The sequence below is a fragment of the Alexandromys fortis genome, unplaced genomic scaffold (genome assembly GCF_014885135.2).
Source record: "Alexandromys fortis isolate MF-2015 unplaced genomic scaffold, M_Fortis_MF-2015_v1.1 scaffold_21, whole genome shotgun sequence".
Lineage (NCBI taxonomy): Eukaryota > Metazoa > Chordata > Mammalia > Rodentia > Cricetidae > Alexandromys > Alexandromys fortis.
The window spans coordinates 10435731-10453881 of NW_026067905.1; the positions used below are offsets into that span (position 1 = coordinate 10435731).

At 42.5% G+C, this 18151-nt stretch overlaps 1 protein-coding gene across 1 annotated transcript in view; it reads right to left on the minus strand.

Moving 5' to 3' along the window:
• Positions 1-8126: 8126 nt before the first annotated feature.
• Positions 8127-18151, minus strand: part of Astn1 (astrotactin 1) — a 342711-nt gene continuing 332686 nt past the window's right edge. The window contains exons 22-23 of the mRNA XM_050135418.1: positions 15974-16157; positions 8127-11658 (exon numbers count right to left, since the gene is read on the minus strand). Coding sequence (XP_049991375.1) covers positions 11421-11658; positions 15974-16157 — 422 coding nt within the window. The 3' untranslated portion in view covers positions 8127-11420. The remainder of the gene's footprint in view (positions 11659-15973; positions 16158-18151) is intronic.

Here is an 18151-nt window from a genome sequence, read left to right on the forward strand (position 1 = left end):
TCCCCCTCCCTCGTCAGCCCAAAAAGCAATCAGGGTTCTCTGCCCGGTGGGAAGTCCAAGGACCACCCACCTCCATCCAGGTCTAGTAAAGTGAGCATCCACGAAACTGCCTAGGCTCCCACGAAACCAATAGGTCCAGTAGAATCAAAATCCCGTTGCCATTGTGCATATATATATATATGGCATACAATATAATTAAGATAATGTTCTATGAGTTTGGGGCTGTGTTTTAAGTTAGACTCCATCTAAATCTATGGTCCCAGATTAAATCATTAGAATGTGATCTTAAGTCCAAGTGTCACATGAGGAACAACGTTCATTAAAAAAAAATATGTCAGGAAGAAAATGTAATTGACAAGGTATTTCAGAAGGGCACTTGGCCTAGACAGCATCCATTAATGAACAACTCTTGCTCATGGATACTTTTGGTGTTCAATGACTGACACCACAAGGTGAAGAGAAGCAAGGATATCACTAGGGCAGAAAGAGTAGCAGAGATTTCTCTAGTTATAAATGTGCCCACTGTTGCCAAGATATCTGTACTTTTTAATCTTTGACTCCCTAAAAGTAATCTGCAGTGGGCACTCTGAATTCAAGTTTTCTCATTCACAGAGGAGAGTGTTCATAACGAAGACCTTGTTGTCTTCTTATCTCAGGGAGGCCTTGAGCAGGACAACTGACTCTTCCACTGTCCATGCGTCAAATGAGGAATGAATGTAAATTTGTTGGTCTGTTGTGCACATTCACATGGGTTGTATGAAAATAACTCTTGATTGCATTTGGCACATAAAGTGTCTGTATAATTTTCTTTCACCTACTACAGCTAGAATTTAATAAATATTTATGGACAAGAGATACTTGTTCATGCATATTTAAAAAAAAGAAGCAATTTCTGCACTTTGTCTTAAGGAAGTGTCCTACACCACCTGAAGAGCATTTCAGATGAACCCAAAATGTCATCTTGATATTTTAGTTTCTATTCATACTATGGCTTTTACAAGGTCTCAAGGCGTAGGGTTAGACGAAACCAGTGTAGAAAAGGAATATGAGGTGGCAAGAACTGAAAGTGAGGTCAGATTCTGGTCATGTCTGTTTTCAGACTCACGCATGTTTGTGCATATGTACATGGCAACTTCACTGTTTAATGAACTCTCATTAGGTTTGCCATGTACCCTCTACCTGGTGAGTGCTTCATCTCACCACTGGGCTTCTAATACATGTCTTGACCTTGTCTGTGAGCCAGCCTTTCTTGTATTCTGTAACACAAGTTCTCTGCATCACACCTGCTTTAGCCCTTCACTCTGTCTGTAGCCTTGCCTTTTCTGGTTATTTCAAGCCAGTACCATCTATGTTCCCATTGACAATACACATTTTTTTGATCAAACTTCAAGGGCCTTGAGATGGCAGTTCTATTCCCACAGTAAAAAATGCTGTTTCCCAGAAGACAGAAAGCAAAGCTACTCATGGAGGTGAACATGTACAGGGAAAGACTTCCAAAATGTCTCTTCATAGTCTGAAGAATGTCAGACTCAGAGTTTGGAGGGAAAGAAATAATTTATCCATCAAGTCTCTTGTGGCTCTTTGAAGAGCTTTCCAGATTTCTTGGGGGAGGGCTCCCTTCTGTGGTGAGCAGTAGGAAAAGCCACACCTGGGAGGCCTGCTGGCCTTTTCCACTCCTGCCTTCATCTTGAGCATTCCGGAGAGGTACAGGCAGTTCCTGCTGGTGGCCTGGCCCCAAGCTTTGTGGCAAGGACTACAGCTCAGCTCAGACATTCCAGTTACTGCTCAAACCCAACAGCACATCATTAAGTCCTGGGCCACACCCTCTTCCTCTAAGTGTTTGCTGCTTTGCCATAGCAACCAAATCCCCTTCCCTTATGTTCCCCCTCCTTGCCTCACTCCAGTCAGCTCCATCACCAACACCTCTGTTGTAGGCGTCCTCCAATCCCTCATTAGTTGCCAAGGGACACAGAGGGTACAGGATGAGGATCAAAGCGTCTTTCCCGGTCCAGTGCCCAAGAGTAAGACTGTTTGGAAGGCTGGAGGTCTGAAGTGCAACTGAGCTGTAGTCAAAGGTCATCGTGATGTGCACATAAGATATCAAAATGGGTGTGTTAGAATATTTTTTGGTCTATCAGGGACTAGACCTCCAAGCAGCTAGATGGTTTATGTGCAAGTAAGGTCAAGCCAGAGAGTGGCGATGATGGATGTACCTCGACTCTTAGGTTAGAACACAGTGAGATCAGAGACAAGAGGAGTTCTGGAGTTCTTTATTTTCAGTAAAGACTTAGTACCAAGAGCCTTGACAATGCCTCACTATTGGACCGTCTCCATGGCAGCAATGCACTGTGCTAAAGACCTAGAAGAAACAGGAAGACAGAGTTATAAAGATGATTACATTCGGTTCATTGTTTGGAAGACTGCAAATTTTGCTGCATATAAAACTGTGTGTCTCCCACACATCCTAAACAAAACTAAGTAAACAAAAACCTCAGTTCAACCAAATTTCACTGTCATTTTGATTCTATCTCATCACATTGTACAAATATAAATGGGAAGGATACATACAAGTGAACCCATGGCAGCCTGCAGGGTGACATAGTTAGCAACTCCGTAAACTGCCAAAGTGACATACCAATGCTACAGTGCTCTCACCTAAAAAATAGAGAGAGCTGTGGTCACATGTTGGTAGGGAGACAAGAGAAACCATGAAAAGTGCTCCTGTGGTGCTGATAACTGATGGGTATCAATTAATATTAGTTGTGATTAAACACAATAGAATCTTCAGCAACAAAAGATGAAAAGATGCTTTATATATTTACATATATTTAGGGATATATATATATATATATGCCACACATACATACACACATGTAACAACAGTTAAAAAAAGAAGTCATGATATAGAAACAGAATGGGGAAAATGGGAAGTTTGGGAGGGGGAAGGTAGAAATAATGTAATTATATTATAATCTTGAAAATTACTTTTTAGAAAGATGCTTTGTGTAACTTCAAGGAATTCAGTGTCAAAATTTGAACAGGACCTTTGTCACAAAAAAAAGGGTGCATAATATGAAATTGGAACACGTTTTCTTGCTGCCCAGCCATGTTGTCAAGAGAAGACACCCAGGAAATTATGAACCACTTTGAAGTCTGAGACACAGTGAAGACCGGAATTGCCAACATTGTTGAGTACTTGGCACGCATCCAGCTTTATGTCACGTCCTTTCAAAGGTGTCGCCCTGTGCAGTTATCAAGTTGCTTACGGCAGTTAGTCAGCTATCATGTCTGGATTCATGCTTTCGCTCTCCATGCTGCTCCTGTTGAGAGGCTGCAAGCTTTGGGTCGATTTTGTTAGTTGGTCGCAGGGCAGGTTTTTGTCAACAGGTGCACTAGAGGGAGAGTGGAAGGAAGAGGAGGGAAAGAGACTGATCCTGGGCCGGGCGGTGGTGGTGCACGCCTTTAATCCCAGCACTCGGGAGGCAGAGGCAGGCAGATCTCTGGGAGTTTGAGGCCAGCCTGGTCTACAAGAGCTAGTTCTGGGATGGGCACCAAAGCTACAGAGAAACCCTGTCTCGAAAAACCAAAAAAAAAAAAAAAAAAAGACTGATCCTGCCTGTTAGCTAGATGCCCCAGTCGGCTTATTGCACCAAGGGCTCTTTACTATGGCAGCAACAATGCGTTCAGTCCCTAGGATCTGTGTCCTTAATGAATCAGCCTCATTGTTCCTGAGTATAGTTCCAGCACTAATGGACTCTCTTTCTTCCTTGAGGGGCTCTGGTTGCTGATACTTCCACCCTGTCCCTGGACTTCCAGACTAAAGGATGATGCTGGTTTCTGTAGTTATCATGAATATTCATGCGCTATTTCGGTCTCTAATAGCTCTGCTATGCTTTTCTGTCTGCAGTATATTTTAACTAATTTCTTACACCTGATTCTTACTTTTCAGGACTAATTGGAATTTAACTGACGCATTGCTCACTCATCAAAAATGGAGGCTTTGAAATACTTTATTTTGTGATGTTCATGATAGTAAAATTATACCATTCATATGCTTTAAAATTCAGTTTTAAAAATGAAAATGGTAGTTCAGAAAACCTAAGTAAGGCAGGCATGCTGGTGTCTGCCTTTATTCCTTTATTCCTAGTACTCAATAGGCAGAGGCAGGCAGATCTATGTGAGTTCGAAACTAGCCTGGTCCACATAGTGAGTTCTACTATGACCCTGCCCCCAAACAAACAAGCAAACAAACAAACAGACAAACAGAAAACCTAAGTAGAGTTTGGGGGCTTTAATCATGTATCGGTGAGACCAAAAGATCTCAGAAGTGAGTTATTTGCTCTCATTCTGTTTCCATTATTAATAAACATCGAGTTTATGTTCGCTTTAGTTTTGTCCAAAGATATTTATAAAATATGATTCATATGTCATTGATTTCCCTGTGTATATACAGTTTTTCACCTATTCTTTGCCTATTCCATTTCTGTAACTAGGACAGGCACTCACGTGGCATGCATCCTCTGAGCTACCGTCTTTCTCCTCTTCCCAGACTCTAACTAATAGATCTGACTTTTCCTGACCAGGAGCTGATTCACAAGCTCCATAATCGTCATTCTGATTGTTCAGGAAGCAGTTCATATGTCCAGACAAACTCCTGATTCAATTCAGTCCTGAACTGCAAAATTCTTTGTTTTAGAGTTCACATAAATCTAAATTTCTTGTCATCAAAACTCAATCTTCAAGATGGTCTCCAAGAACTTCAGGACTTCTGAAAGTCTTATGTCAAATACTTTGCAAGAATTATCTTTCAATAAAGTATGCAATAGTTAAGGCCCAGACAAGGAAACAGAAATTATCTTAGATAGTTTCATAGATTAATTCTGAATTATAGCACCAACTAGAAAGACTGAACTAATGAAAAGGCATATAAAGAATGTAAGACGACCTTAGGTATGGCAACATCCAGAGAAGCTCCTACTTTGCAGACGCAGGGGACATACAGAAGAGACAGGGGCCACTACAGAGGTTTTGGAGATACCATCCAGGTAGAGGAAGGGGAAGCATCCCAGCTTGGTGTCTCTACCTGTCCTCTAAACATCTACAAATACATCCCACGTTGAGTGGAGGCCCAAAGGCCTCCACTGTGTGCCAAAGAATAGAGCAGAGAAGGTCCAGCAATGGTTTCCAAATGAGACTTGTTTGACCTTAGTTTCATCCTTGTGAAGTTGAGTCCTGGGACACCACAAGGGCAGGGCTTGAGGATGTTTCCTGTCTGGAGAGTAAGTCAGAGAAGAGTGTGACTCTGGACAACAGCCTCAGGGTCTCGACATTTTAATCATTGGAAACAAAGGAACTTGCCCTTGTTTATTAGGCACAGAGTACGGCCGGGATTCTCTTGGTAGGAAAGGTAATAAGGAATGAATTACATTAATTTCTACCCCATGTGGGTGAGTATATCATAGACACTGACAAAAGTCAGCGTTGGTGAAGAAATGTGATGTCAAAACCTGTCCATCTGTAAGGAAAGCAGTTAATTGCAGGGCCCACATTGCAAAACTCCGGAACAAGACGTTTCTTTATTTTCTCAATTTGGATGGGTACAGAAGTGAACCAAGTCCCAGATTCTCACATGAACTCAGAGTAATTTCTATACAATGTTGGGGCTTTATTTGAAATGGAAATACTACTTAATTGGTCTATATGAACTAGTAATACTATAGGAGTTCATGGTGGGCACAGGATTGGTCATTGTGATAATCAAGATCAGAGCTGGATTCCAGGTCTTAATCTCTGCTATCCTGAAGGCTTTTATCCCCTGAGGTCTCTTCCAAGTATTGACAGGACTCTGCATGCATGGGAAGGAAATAGAGCCAAAAGACCCACAAAGATATGCACAGAGCTAGAATAATATTTCTGTAGCTTTGTAGTACCCCCGTGTGGGGAAAAAAAAACACCTAAAATGAAACCAAGCTGTATTCGCAGACTGTGAAAATAGGCTATGACCTCAAAATTAAATTTTTATTTTTTCTTTTAAACCTTTAACTTTTGTATACACACACACACACACACACACACACACACACACACACACACACCATGAATTTTGGTCATTTCAGTCTCCATCTCTCCATTCCTTTCTCGTCACCCTGCATATCCTAACAATCTTCTTCTTACCAACAAGAGCCCCCTCCTAACTTCACGTCTTCATTTAGTGTGTGATCCAGAAGGTTTAATAAGAGTTGCTTGCATGCGCGTAGCCATTTGGAAGGTTATATACTAGACCATGGGAAACTTATCAGTATGACATCCCTGAAGAAAACAACTCCTCAGCAATTCATATTTAATGAAATATGAATGTAATGTGTAGAAGCAGTATAATATTAGAATCAGAGTCATGTAGGTATTGGTAGAGATGGTTATACTTCCATGTAACTGCTTTCTCTCTCTTAAGTATTAATTTGTGATGAACATTGAAGTATATACAGTTAAAAGTTTAGCATAGGACCTGGCACAGGAAGTGTGAAATGACACATCCATTTCCAAGTGCAAAAGGCCATACAAACAAAATAACTTAAAGTGCCCTTTTCATTCAGTACTTTTTCCTCACTCCTTGTGGGAGGTTCTTTTCTCATTTTCTGGCCCTAAAATAATGTCTCCTCTCTCACAGTACTACCATGTATATTTTGAGGTTTGCTCTCCTGGAAGCCCGGGGGTACAGTGTCCATCTTTCTTTTGGTAGTCCTTTCATGGATCACAGACTCTGTCCATCAATGAGAAAAACATCCTGCTTACCTAGTCATGCCTGCATTGGTTTCCTCTCCTTTCTGAGATCAATCTACACCCAGGACAGTCTTAGTTGTATGCTGGTCACTGAGCAGATCAAATAGACACGTTAGTATTCATTTGACTCCAAATCCACAGAACACAACCATCTTATATAATTGAGACAAGTCAAGAATTTTAGGCAGGCTTGACAAGGGGATTCCTACTTTCACAGAGGCTGGTGGTCCTATGCAAGAGGTAGGGGGACTAGTCTTAAAGGTACCAGGCTATTTCATTTGTGAGTTCTTAACAAAATTGTCCTAGTGGGTACCATGGGCCCAAGAGCTAGCATATAGCCTTGTCATCATGGAGTAGATGGGAAGTCCACCTTCTTCTTGGCAGTCATTTCATTTATTAAAAAAAAATTATTTATTTTTATGATATGTGTAAGAAGTCTTTGCCTGAACATATTTATATGTATGTCTGGGGCCTGCAGCAGCCAGAGAGGGTGTCAGAGCTCCTGGAAACTGTAGCTATGGATGGTTAAGAGCTGCTCTGTGGGTGCTGGAAGCTGAGCCCAGGTCTTCTGTGAGAAGAGAAAGTGCCCTTAGCTGCTGAGCCATTGTTCCAGCTCCAAGTCTTGGATTTCTTATGTGATTGCAGACGGCTTCGAGAGCAGGAGCTCCAGAGAAGGCCAAAATCCCAAAGCCTTTTTTGACTCTGATGCAAAAGTCACAAACTGTCACTTCCCTCATAACCTGTTGACCAAAACAGTCATAAATCTGCCCAGACTGGAGGGCAGAGGCAGAAGAACATTTAGATGGAAGGAGTGTGGAAGAGCGTGTGACCAAAATAGAACCCTGCTCCAGTCTGTGTCTTCTTTTAATCATGCCTGCCTAGGCAGGGCTTAGGACTTTGATCATTGCTTTTCAGAGAATATATTAAGCCCAGACTCTTAACCTCTGATTATTGACGAGTTGAAGTGAATCATGTGTTTTGGTGGCAGACATGAAACATCTAAAGTCACACTGTAGAGTAGAAAAAAGAGATTAGGTATTTAAGGTTACCCACCAGAAGGTGTCTCATAACATCCAGCAAATCTCAAATGACTTTGCTAAACACAGGAAGGGATTTGGGATGACCTTTTGAAACATTTTCCTTCCCTTCTCATCTTAGGCTGTGTGTCAGCCTACCTTCCCCTTGTAAGGACAGGTTCAATGTGGAAGGCCATGCTTTGGCAGAGGAGATTTGTGACTCTCTGTGTCTGGAAGATGGCAAATATTCTGCAAAGACATTCTACTTCTGCTTCCCTGGAGGAGGGGACAGAGGATCAAAATCACTACCACATAAACATAGGCTTATCACTGTCTGTGGAAACCATTTTATTTTCTAGTTAAGACAATGGCTTCAAGCCTAGGTATCTGGAATATGAATTATAACACTGAGAACTTTAATTCACCATTCACCGGTAGGCCACCATGATTGCTCAGTTGATGGGACGACATGAGGCAATATCCACACACTCGACACCTGCTGACAGCTTTGTTTATTATTTACTCGATTACTTCATTTCTCATAATCGTACAGTAATTCTCTTAAACAACACTGTTATAGTTGAAGTTGGTCACATTGTACCATCTCTTCCTTCTACAGTAGAGCAGTGTTTTTCACACTTAACTTTTTAATAGAACATTTGAATATCAAGGAGTGCAGTTAATTAAAAATAACGAACGGACCAAACTTCAAGAGAAACAATTGCACACTCAGTTAAGGTTCTGATGCTATATAGTAGTTTGTGTGCATTCAAGAGGAAATAATAGAGGTCCCAGTTTGACAAGGAACTGGAGGCATTTAGGTAGATGGAAGTGGCTCCCTTAAGACCTGTTTGGCAGCTTGGAAATGAGGTTTAATACTGGCTTGATTGCATTAGCTTTTCTAGAGAGTTCCTCCAGGCAAGACCTGAGAATGGCTGGCAGTGTGTAATCCTTATCTTTCTGAAGGCAAAAGTCCTCCAGCCACATCTATAACCATCTCAAGACTACCTCTAACCCATTCATGTTGAACTTTTAAACTCAAAATTACATTGCACCAGTCATAGGAGTTGCGTACGTAGTGTTTGGGAGTGAGGGCGTGTATAGCTGGTCATACATTTGAAGAGAGGAGAACATAAGAGCAGACTGAAAGAATAGGCAGTCAAGGGTAAGTAAGGGAGGAGAAGGAGAGCGATGATAACAGATTCATGTAGGAAGTGGAAGGGCTTTGGAGAGAAGAGCATGAGGATAAGAGAGGAGGAGGGTGTGCCTGGAGTAAAACAGAATGGGGTGAAAACAGAGTAATAATCTTTTTGTTGTTTTTGTTTGTTTTGTTTTGTTTTTCGAGACAGGGTTTCTCTGTTGCTTTGGAGCCTGTCTTGGAACTAGCTCTTGTAGACCAGGCTGGCCTCGAACTCAACATAGATCTGTCTGCTTCTGACTCCCAAGTGCTGGGATTAAAGGCGTGTGCTACCACCACCTGGTCAGAGTAATAATCTTAACACCACTCCTTGTCTTTCCTCCTGAGTCTATAAGCTCCTATCTCCAACAGGGCTGGATGGCATCAGCAGCCTCATTATCCTTCTGTTCAAAATCAAGACACCATTTTCATCATAGACTTAAAGATGGAAAGAAAGAAACAGCAGTAAGGAGATGTACACACCCTACCATATGGGTCCATAGCATCCTCTTATCTGGCAATGGTGAACAGATTGCCCTTGGATGCCCTTTTACTAAAGCTCATACACTGGCTGTGGGTGAGACAGTCAAGTTTTCATCTGTACCTTGTTCTAAAAGTTAGGGAATCTGTGAGGCAAAATGAACAAGATAAATCCTCCCCACTCACAGGGGGAAGCCAGGGTGCTGCTGTGCTGAGGGCACCAAATGCACCCTGACTCCAAAGGTTATGGGTGTACTTTGGCAATCTCCCTTCCTGTTGCATGAGGGGCACATCTGTACGTGGTTCCTTAGGAAGGTAAAGCTCTGGGTGGGCTCCCTGTGGAGCTTAGTGCTTGGTTGGGCAGCTGTGTGCTTTAGGCAACACAGAGTGGTTAAAGTCCTGTGCTCTGGAGACACTGAGCTCATCCCGTAGCTCAGGGAATCTACTGTATGAGGGACCTGGGGGACCTTGAGTCACCTTCCTGCCTTCATTGCTCATCACAAAAAGGTAGAAAAGAATAGATCTTTCCTTAGGAGGTTGAGAACTCAGTAAAATGTTTAGAGTAGTGCCCGTCACAGAGCAGCTAATCAATATTGTCTGTCACTATTCCTAATTGGACAGCACGAGTAAGGCTCGGTGACCGCACTGTAGAATCTTCCAGACCCATGTCATGTGTTTCCATAGGGAGAGTTCCAGGGAAGGCAAGCTGGCTGAATTACATTGGGTCATTGCTAGTCGACCTGAACCCACGAAGCTAGTCTTCCTGATAGCTGAGTCACCATCCCACTCCCGGGCAGTGAGTACAAACGGGACCTCAGTCCCTACTGAGCATGATCACCAGATGCTCTGGTCTATCCAGAGGCCCACTAGTCTCAGGAACTGGCAGAATCGGGGGTGGGGGGGTGGAGAGGCAGGCAGTGGCAATGACAGAAGCCGGCTGATTGACATCAAAGAAAGGACTGTCAAAAATTACAATATGATTCAGAAAATTTAGTAAGGGGAGTGTGGAGAGAAGCACTTTTCAGATTGATAAGAGCTTTAGTTCACTGAAACACTGACAGGAGCGAATCTCATTCCCGGATGAAACCAAACATCAATCAAGCCCAGGACCAAACAGAATCAAGGCTCTTAGGTCTCTGTTGGTAGGTTCAGAGAGTATAAATATTTTTACACAAACTCCACTTATTTCCTGCAAAGGGGTCTGCCGAGTATTCTTGCAAGTAGCACTCTCTGGACCTAGATTTGGCAGGCAATATCGCACTGCCTCTCAAAGATTCTGTTGTTTAAAAGAAAGGACGGAAATCTACCAGCAATTCTGGTCCTGGCAGAACATGGAGAAGGGAAGACCTAAAACTCAGTAAGGCTGGACCCCTAGCAGAACCTGGGTTCACCTGTGAGGTATGGAGATAGCAACAAGGGAGCCTGGGCGAAAACCCATGAGAAACATTTATGGGCCACCTCATTATCTTCTTCAGCGCATGCCTGGACTCTCAGCATTCCAAGGCTTCCTAAGAAATGCCAGAGCAGAGGCACCAGGCAGGTGAAGATTTATGCTTTCACTTCCGTTCCCAGCTGCCACTGGGAACTCTAATAGAAGCACCCCCACCTTTGACCTTTCATGGGCAGCACGGTGGAACGCTTAAGCATCCCGGTGAATTTCTTGAAGAAAAACAAGTGACTGAAGCAAATAAATGCCAAAATGAGTTTCAAGGTAATCGTCTAAGGAAACAAAATGGTGCTGCATGAAGCTACTGTCAGTCAGGATGAGTGACCATGCAGATGGAGGTTATCACACTGGACAAGTCCTGCAGGGAGCAAGGGTTACTCTCTTCCTGGTTTAGAAGGTACCTGTGGAGCTTTGGATGTCCCATTAAAAAAAAAAAATGTCTAAAAATGCACAAACCCACCCAGATGTCCCCCTCTTCTTTCCTGCTTTATTTTGGCAACGACTCTCGGGCCCCACGGCGCTAGATGTCTTTGCTGTCCCCATAGTCATTGTAGGGGACGCTCAAGGTCTGTTCCTCACAGGTCTTCCTGAGGTCCCGGCTGAGCTCGGACCAGTCCAGTCCATAGGGCTTGATCTCACTGTACCGGCAGCCCAGGTACTTGAGTGCAGCGCGCCGCAGGCTTATCTTGGGCTCCTGAAGCAGTCCATTGCACCAGCTGCTCAGGTCTCCAAGCTGAGAAAGGATGAGGCCTGCTTTCCTACAGGCCAAAGAGAAAGGACACTTTGGTCAGGAAACAAACAGACATGCCAAAAAGAGACAGCCAGAAGAGAAAAATTACTGCCAGGGCGAAACTCTTAACAGGGTAGAGTTGACCGTTCTGCTCCATCCTATCCCGTTCTTTTCCTCTTAGCACAGCAGATCCTTCATGCTTGTCTGTCCAGTGAATGAATGAATGAATGAATGAGTGCAAGGCATGGCCAGGCGAAGCGATGTAGGCACAAGTAAGAAATGGAAGTAACAAATGCAGCCAGGAAAGAAATAAATAAAGCTGAGAAAATGAATAACTAATATTTTAGTGGGGATATATAACTTTTTAAATCATGGAGTCTGTAGTCTTGAAAGAAATCAAATCAATGTCATATACAACCAGTAATTTATCATCACTAAATGACAAGTAATATACTTGCCTGAGAATTTCTCCTTTCAAGGCTAAATTTGAATTGATAAAAAAAAAACAGTCAATATAGTGGAATGAAAGGGGTATCTGATGTAACCAATTATGTCTGTGCTGAGGGAATTATGGTACAATACGCCCGAGGACAATGGGGCTCTGGCTCACATTGACACAGGAGCATATTTTGGACAGAGCGGATGCCCAGGTGCACACACCACCTAATTAACCTTCAGGGGAGCTCACGCTCAGCTACTTTATCTCCTTCCTTCATAAAGCCACAAGGCCATTGCTGTTGCTACCAAACACCACTGAGTAAACAAGCAAGGAAGTGGTGAGAGGCACCTGAGCCATCGAGGATCCCGGGAGCAGAAGGAGAGGAGAGCAAGGTTGCCCAGAATTGCACACATTTGACAATACTGCTGTCTCTGCATGTGGGAACCTCTGACACACAGCCTGGCGAAATGGCTAACACAGCCTGGTGACATGGCTAACACAGCCTGGTGACATGGCTAACACAGCCTGGTGACATGGCTAGAACCACCTGGTGAAACGGCTAGCACTGGGGTGACTGCTGTGTCCTTTTTCCTGGTGTCAGAGATAAAGAATACCTGAAAGCCGTTTCTGGGACCATGTTGGTTTTCTTTCTAAGCACCCAGGACAAGGGATTCTCTCACTTGGATGTGCTTTGTTTCTACTTTTCAAAGATATAAATGGCCAGGAAGCCATGAAGATGATTCTTTTAACTGGAATGAAATGTTCAAAATACGGAATAAAAAGCTTGCAGAACAGAATCCCTCGCAGTATTAACTCACTGCTAAGCTGAAAAGCTTTTCTTGTGAAGAATGATCTCTTTTCTGCTTTAATCAACAACTCCTTACACAAATGGGAATTTTCCTGCATCTCTTCTATAGTGAACATTTCAACACATAACTACACCCATTTAATTCCTCCTCATCTGGGCAGCGACTGTGTTGTCAGGGGTGACAGTGATATCACTGGATTCCTAAGATGACAGGAAGAAGGAGGGTTAAGCTGGTTTGGAGTAAAGATGTCATACTGCAAGCAGCAAAGTCAAGGGACGAAGAGCAGTGTAACTTCACTAAAAAGAAGTTGTATTTTCTCTAATGATGGTAGGTTGGAGTAACTCAAATGAACGCTCTGTCATCTGACTAAGGAGTCTCTCTGGATGATCTGAACTGTCCCTATCAGCTCCTCTAGTTTGGTCAGGCAGGGTTCAGGGTTTTGGTGGCCCTTTCCTCTTAAACTTTCTTTTGTGTGCTATCATTAGCTAGCCTTCTGAGGAGTTGAAAGAAGTGGGGGTGGGTTATGAAGAAGGAACGAGGACAACATCTCATCATCTTCCGGAAACAGAAGGAGCACAACCCAGTAGCCTTTCAAAAGAGTGAATTGAATTAGTCTATGGAGTGAGTCTTTGTTGCTGTTTTCATTGCTCACTGATTGTTCTTTAAATAATAATTACTTTGGGTCTGCTCTTGAGCATCTCAGAGGCAGCAGCCTTCTTTGTTAGCAATGGTGCAACACTGTTGTCCTCAGTCAGTGTTTGCAACCTCAGCTCAGTCTGGAAGCCTCAGGTTTTAATAACCCTACCAGAACAGTGGGAACCCTTTCTGTTTGCTAACAGGAAGTGTGTTCCCACAGACCCGTCTTTATTCATTCTCACAATTAACCCTGGAGTGAGTTGATGTCCCTGAAGGCTGTGAACTTTTCCTTTCCTGTGGCTCTCTGTGAGACTCATGACATTAACAACTAAGACTTTGTTTCCATGGACTAATGGAATAACACAATGTTTTCTACTATGTATTTGTGAAAGACCAGTATTGCCCATGCGAGCCCTCGGGAGGAGAGTGTGGAGAAGAGGGTGCACAGTCAACAGACGGTGTTGCTTCACAGTGGCATCCCCATATCCTCCCCTGCTCGCTTTCTGCATTAACCAATCTTCCTTCTGAATCTTGAGTCACAAAAGAGAAATTTTAAAGACTCAAATGCCCTTAGAAGTAACAATAAGATTTGCAATGCTAGTGCCATTCAAATTGTGGCATTTCTGCTCCCTAACAAAGAACCGTGTGTGTATAATGGATAAATCTCAGATTAAAGAAAGGAAGAGAGGAAAAGAGGGGCACTAGGAGCAGAAGGAAAAGAAAAAAGGAAAGAGTGGAAGAGGAGGAGGTAGCTAGAGGAGAGTATGACATGTGTGAGCAATAATTTGGCCAAAAGTAGTTATAGGGTCTAGAGTATAAAGGACATTCTTTAGTACTTATCTACATTCTAAGTCAGAATTTATCTTAAAAAATACAAGGCAGATAGGTTAACTGCCCCCTACATATTTCCTTTAGACCCACAACAGTGGATTCAAAGTCTATCATTCCTTGTAAATTACAGGTAAACTTACAGAGTGTAGCTAGATCCTGCCTGACTGTATACAAACAATTGTTTTATTCTAGGAAAAATAACCTGAATAGTCTACTTCCTCCAAAAACAATGAAGTAGAGCTTGGGAAGATGGCTCAGTCAACAAAGTGCTTGCCAGGCAGATGTTAGTGCAGTTCTCAGAAACCAGGACCCTGGGGTGGGATGCTATTATAACCCCAGATCCATAGACATAGAGACAGGAGGCAGTACCCAAAGCAGACCCTGGCCTTCAACCATACCTGCACACACCAGCACACCAGTGTACCTGCACACATGTACGTACTTATGTGTACACACACACACATACATCAGCACACTACTGTACCTGCATGCATGAACGTACTTATGTACAGAGAGAGAGAGAGAGAGAGAGAGAGAGAGAGAGAGAGAGAGAGAGAGAGAACACGAGAGAACGAAAGAGAGAAGAGAGAAGGGGGGGATGTCCTGAACAATGGTCTTCTGGGAAACTTTCTAACTACTGAGGTGAGTGTCCTCAGACGTCAGAAGCTGGGATGGGATGACTTCTGGGCAACACTGCTTTGCCTGTTGACTAAAGTATGGGAACTGTTTAAGAACTGTGGGGTGGGCAAAGATACTACGCATCAGTTTCCCTCACTTTGCCTCCTCATCCTGACTCTCTCCCACCCTCCTTTTCTTGCTCCCCCGTGTCTCTCTCTATCTCTTTCTGTCCTCCACCTTCCACCACACCCTGTTCTCCCCTTTCTTTTGCTTTCACGTTATTTTCCCCATTCTCACAGCCCTTGTCCTATCTTCATTTTTCACAAGTTCTTGAGAGATTTATGGTACTAAATTTTATGTAACCCACCTCTTTATTATGTGTAAGAATTACAGAATTTCCAGGAAAATCTGCTATCCTGATATATGGACATAATAAACAGTCTAGGACAGGAAGTGCGATCTCTCTACAGTCCTCATTCCCTACTTTCTAGGAATTCTAGCTGAGCTTCATGACCTAGAAAGAGTGTATATTGGGCATTAGGAAGGGACAGGATTGGGTCAGAAGTAAATGGGAAAATACCATGTCACCTTAATGGAGGCCTCATCTGCTCTAACACCATCTTGAAAGAGCATGCAAAAGTCTGCATCCTATAGGTAACATTCATGTGCACCGGATGATCCATGATGACCTCCTTAGTAAAACTTTTCATTTCCTTTCACAAGACTGAGGATTGATTCCCTGTAAATTTAGAATGTGGAATTCTGTATCAGTGGGATCAAGAACAGGAACAAAGGCTCAGCATGTGAATTCATGACTCAACCTGCTTCAAAGGAGCTGATTCCAAACCACTCTGCATGCCCTGGGCTGTGTAAAACATGCCACCTAGTTCTCCGAGCATCTGAGATCCCTCAGAAAGTCCCCCACAACTTCCAGGAAACAGCACAAGAGCACAGGAGACACACAAGACTCCATAGAGGGTTGAAAAGAGAATGCAGAGTTCACTGAGTACCTGGGACCTAATTCATCCTCACACCGCCAGGTGAATTCCCCAAAACTCTCGTAGTGCTGGTTATAATGGTAGAGGACTCGATGCAGAGTGGGGGACCCCAGATCCAGAAGGGTGTTGTAGGCAGTCTGCTGCTCCTTGCCACTGGTGTAGCCATTGAAGAGATTGTAGATCTTGTCTGCTATTTCTGAGGAGGGAAGAAAAGGCAAGTCCAGTTGTGCTTTGGGAAATGCATCATTAGGAGATTTCAACTCTGTGCAGAGATTATATAGAGTGCACCAAAACAAAATAGATGGCACCGTCTATTAACATGTGTTACATATGATATACTCAAGGCATAACCGTTGTTCCTGGAATTGTGGTGAACACTACAAGATTAAAACGGGAGCAAGAAGAAGGACTCCATCAAGAGACAGGGTAGACGCAGATGCAAAGGCTGCTGCTGTGAAATAGTGTGCTATTTCCAATAAGGTGTTTTCTAAATGGAGTACTACATAGTTTTATATGTAGAAGAGTAAATACATAAACCGGCGATAGTTGTTCATTATCATGGTCAATATTACTAGGTGCACACAATCGTGTGTGTTATGTGACTGGCAACACAATAGATTTGTTTACATTAGCATCACAAGCCGGTGAAAATACACTTTGCTCTTACATCATGACTGCTACATCATTACTGGGCATAGGAAATTTGTGGCTTCATTATAGGCTCATGGGACCACTGTGGTATATGTGGTCCATTACTTATCAAAATATCATTACATAGTATTCAGCCATTAATTATATATGTATAATCATATGCAATATATGTGCATATATTTATATGTGCCAGAAAATAAATACATGCATATTTATTTATGCATTCATGGTGTTATTTTAAAACACTGACCCTAAAGTATGAGATTGATTTGTGTAATTTACTCTACCTCTGTGCCACTGGGTTTCAGTTCTTTTTAATAAATTAAGTGTCTTTGACTAATACACCTCTAAGGTCAATTTCAGCTGCCATACTTTTTGTCTTACCAAGGTTTACTAAAAAATAATAATAATAACCTAAGGCAAAAGCTAATATATTCATGCTTGATTGGAAAGTGCAATCCCAGAGAAATAAGTCTGGGGATAAAGGCCAATGAGGCAAGAAATGAGAGAAAATATAAAGGATTATGTCAGGAAGCTGGTATTGCCTTCCTGGGAACCCAAAAGTTATATTTTGCACGAGAGGATGTTTGAAGTTCCCGAGCCACTTCTGAACCATACAATGGGAGGAATAAAGACTTAATGTTCAGTTCCCATTAAAGATTGGTCCGAGTGTGCTTCCATATAAGACTGGTTGGAGTTTACTCCTATGAGACACTGACATGAAAACTTATACGTGTAGGTAGCATTTACCTGGGTACCAAGTGGTTCTTTAAAAAGCACTGGAGAAACTCAGGCCACAGGCAGCAGGCTTTGGCTCAGAGATAAAATGAGGCACGATCAGATAATATTTCTGAGTCAAGAGAAGAATTCAGAGAGGCATTGACTTTGGAATACTAAACGTTTGCTGGAACCAGATAGGCCCAACATAAAGGTAACATGAGAATCTGTATACATCCAGAAACTCAAGCTAGAACACTATACAATCCCAAATGAGTAAGCATTCAGTTTAATTTATACTTGTGGTGTATCTGCCTCCAAGGGTTCCATGGCTAAGACTGAGTTCAGTGACATGCTCAAGCAGCTACAGCTTTGCATAGCCTTAACATTTTTTTTATTTTATAGTCTGAGGAGTTTTATCATTACATGTTTTCTCAATATGGCCATTAGAAAAGAGATTTTTTTTTAAAGATTTATTATGTATTTTATGCTGTTTGTGGCTATCGTGAAAGGTGATGTTTCTCTGATTTCCCTCTCTGCTTCCATATCCTTTGTGTATAGGAGGGCGACTGATTTTTTGGAGTTGATCTTGTATCCTGCCACATTACTAAAGGTGTTTATCAGCTGTAGGAGTTCTTTGGTGGAGTTAAAATGCTAATTAACCCAATTAAAAAATGGGGCACTGACCTGAACAGAGAATTCTCAACAGATGAAATTCAAATGGCTAAAAGACACTTAAGGATATGCTCAACCTCCTTAGCGATCAGGGAAATGCAAATCAAAACAACTTTGAGATATCATCTTACACCTGTCAGAATGGCT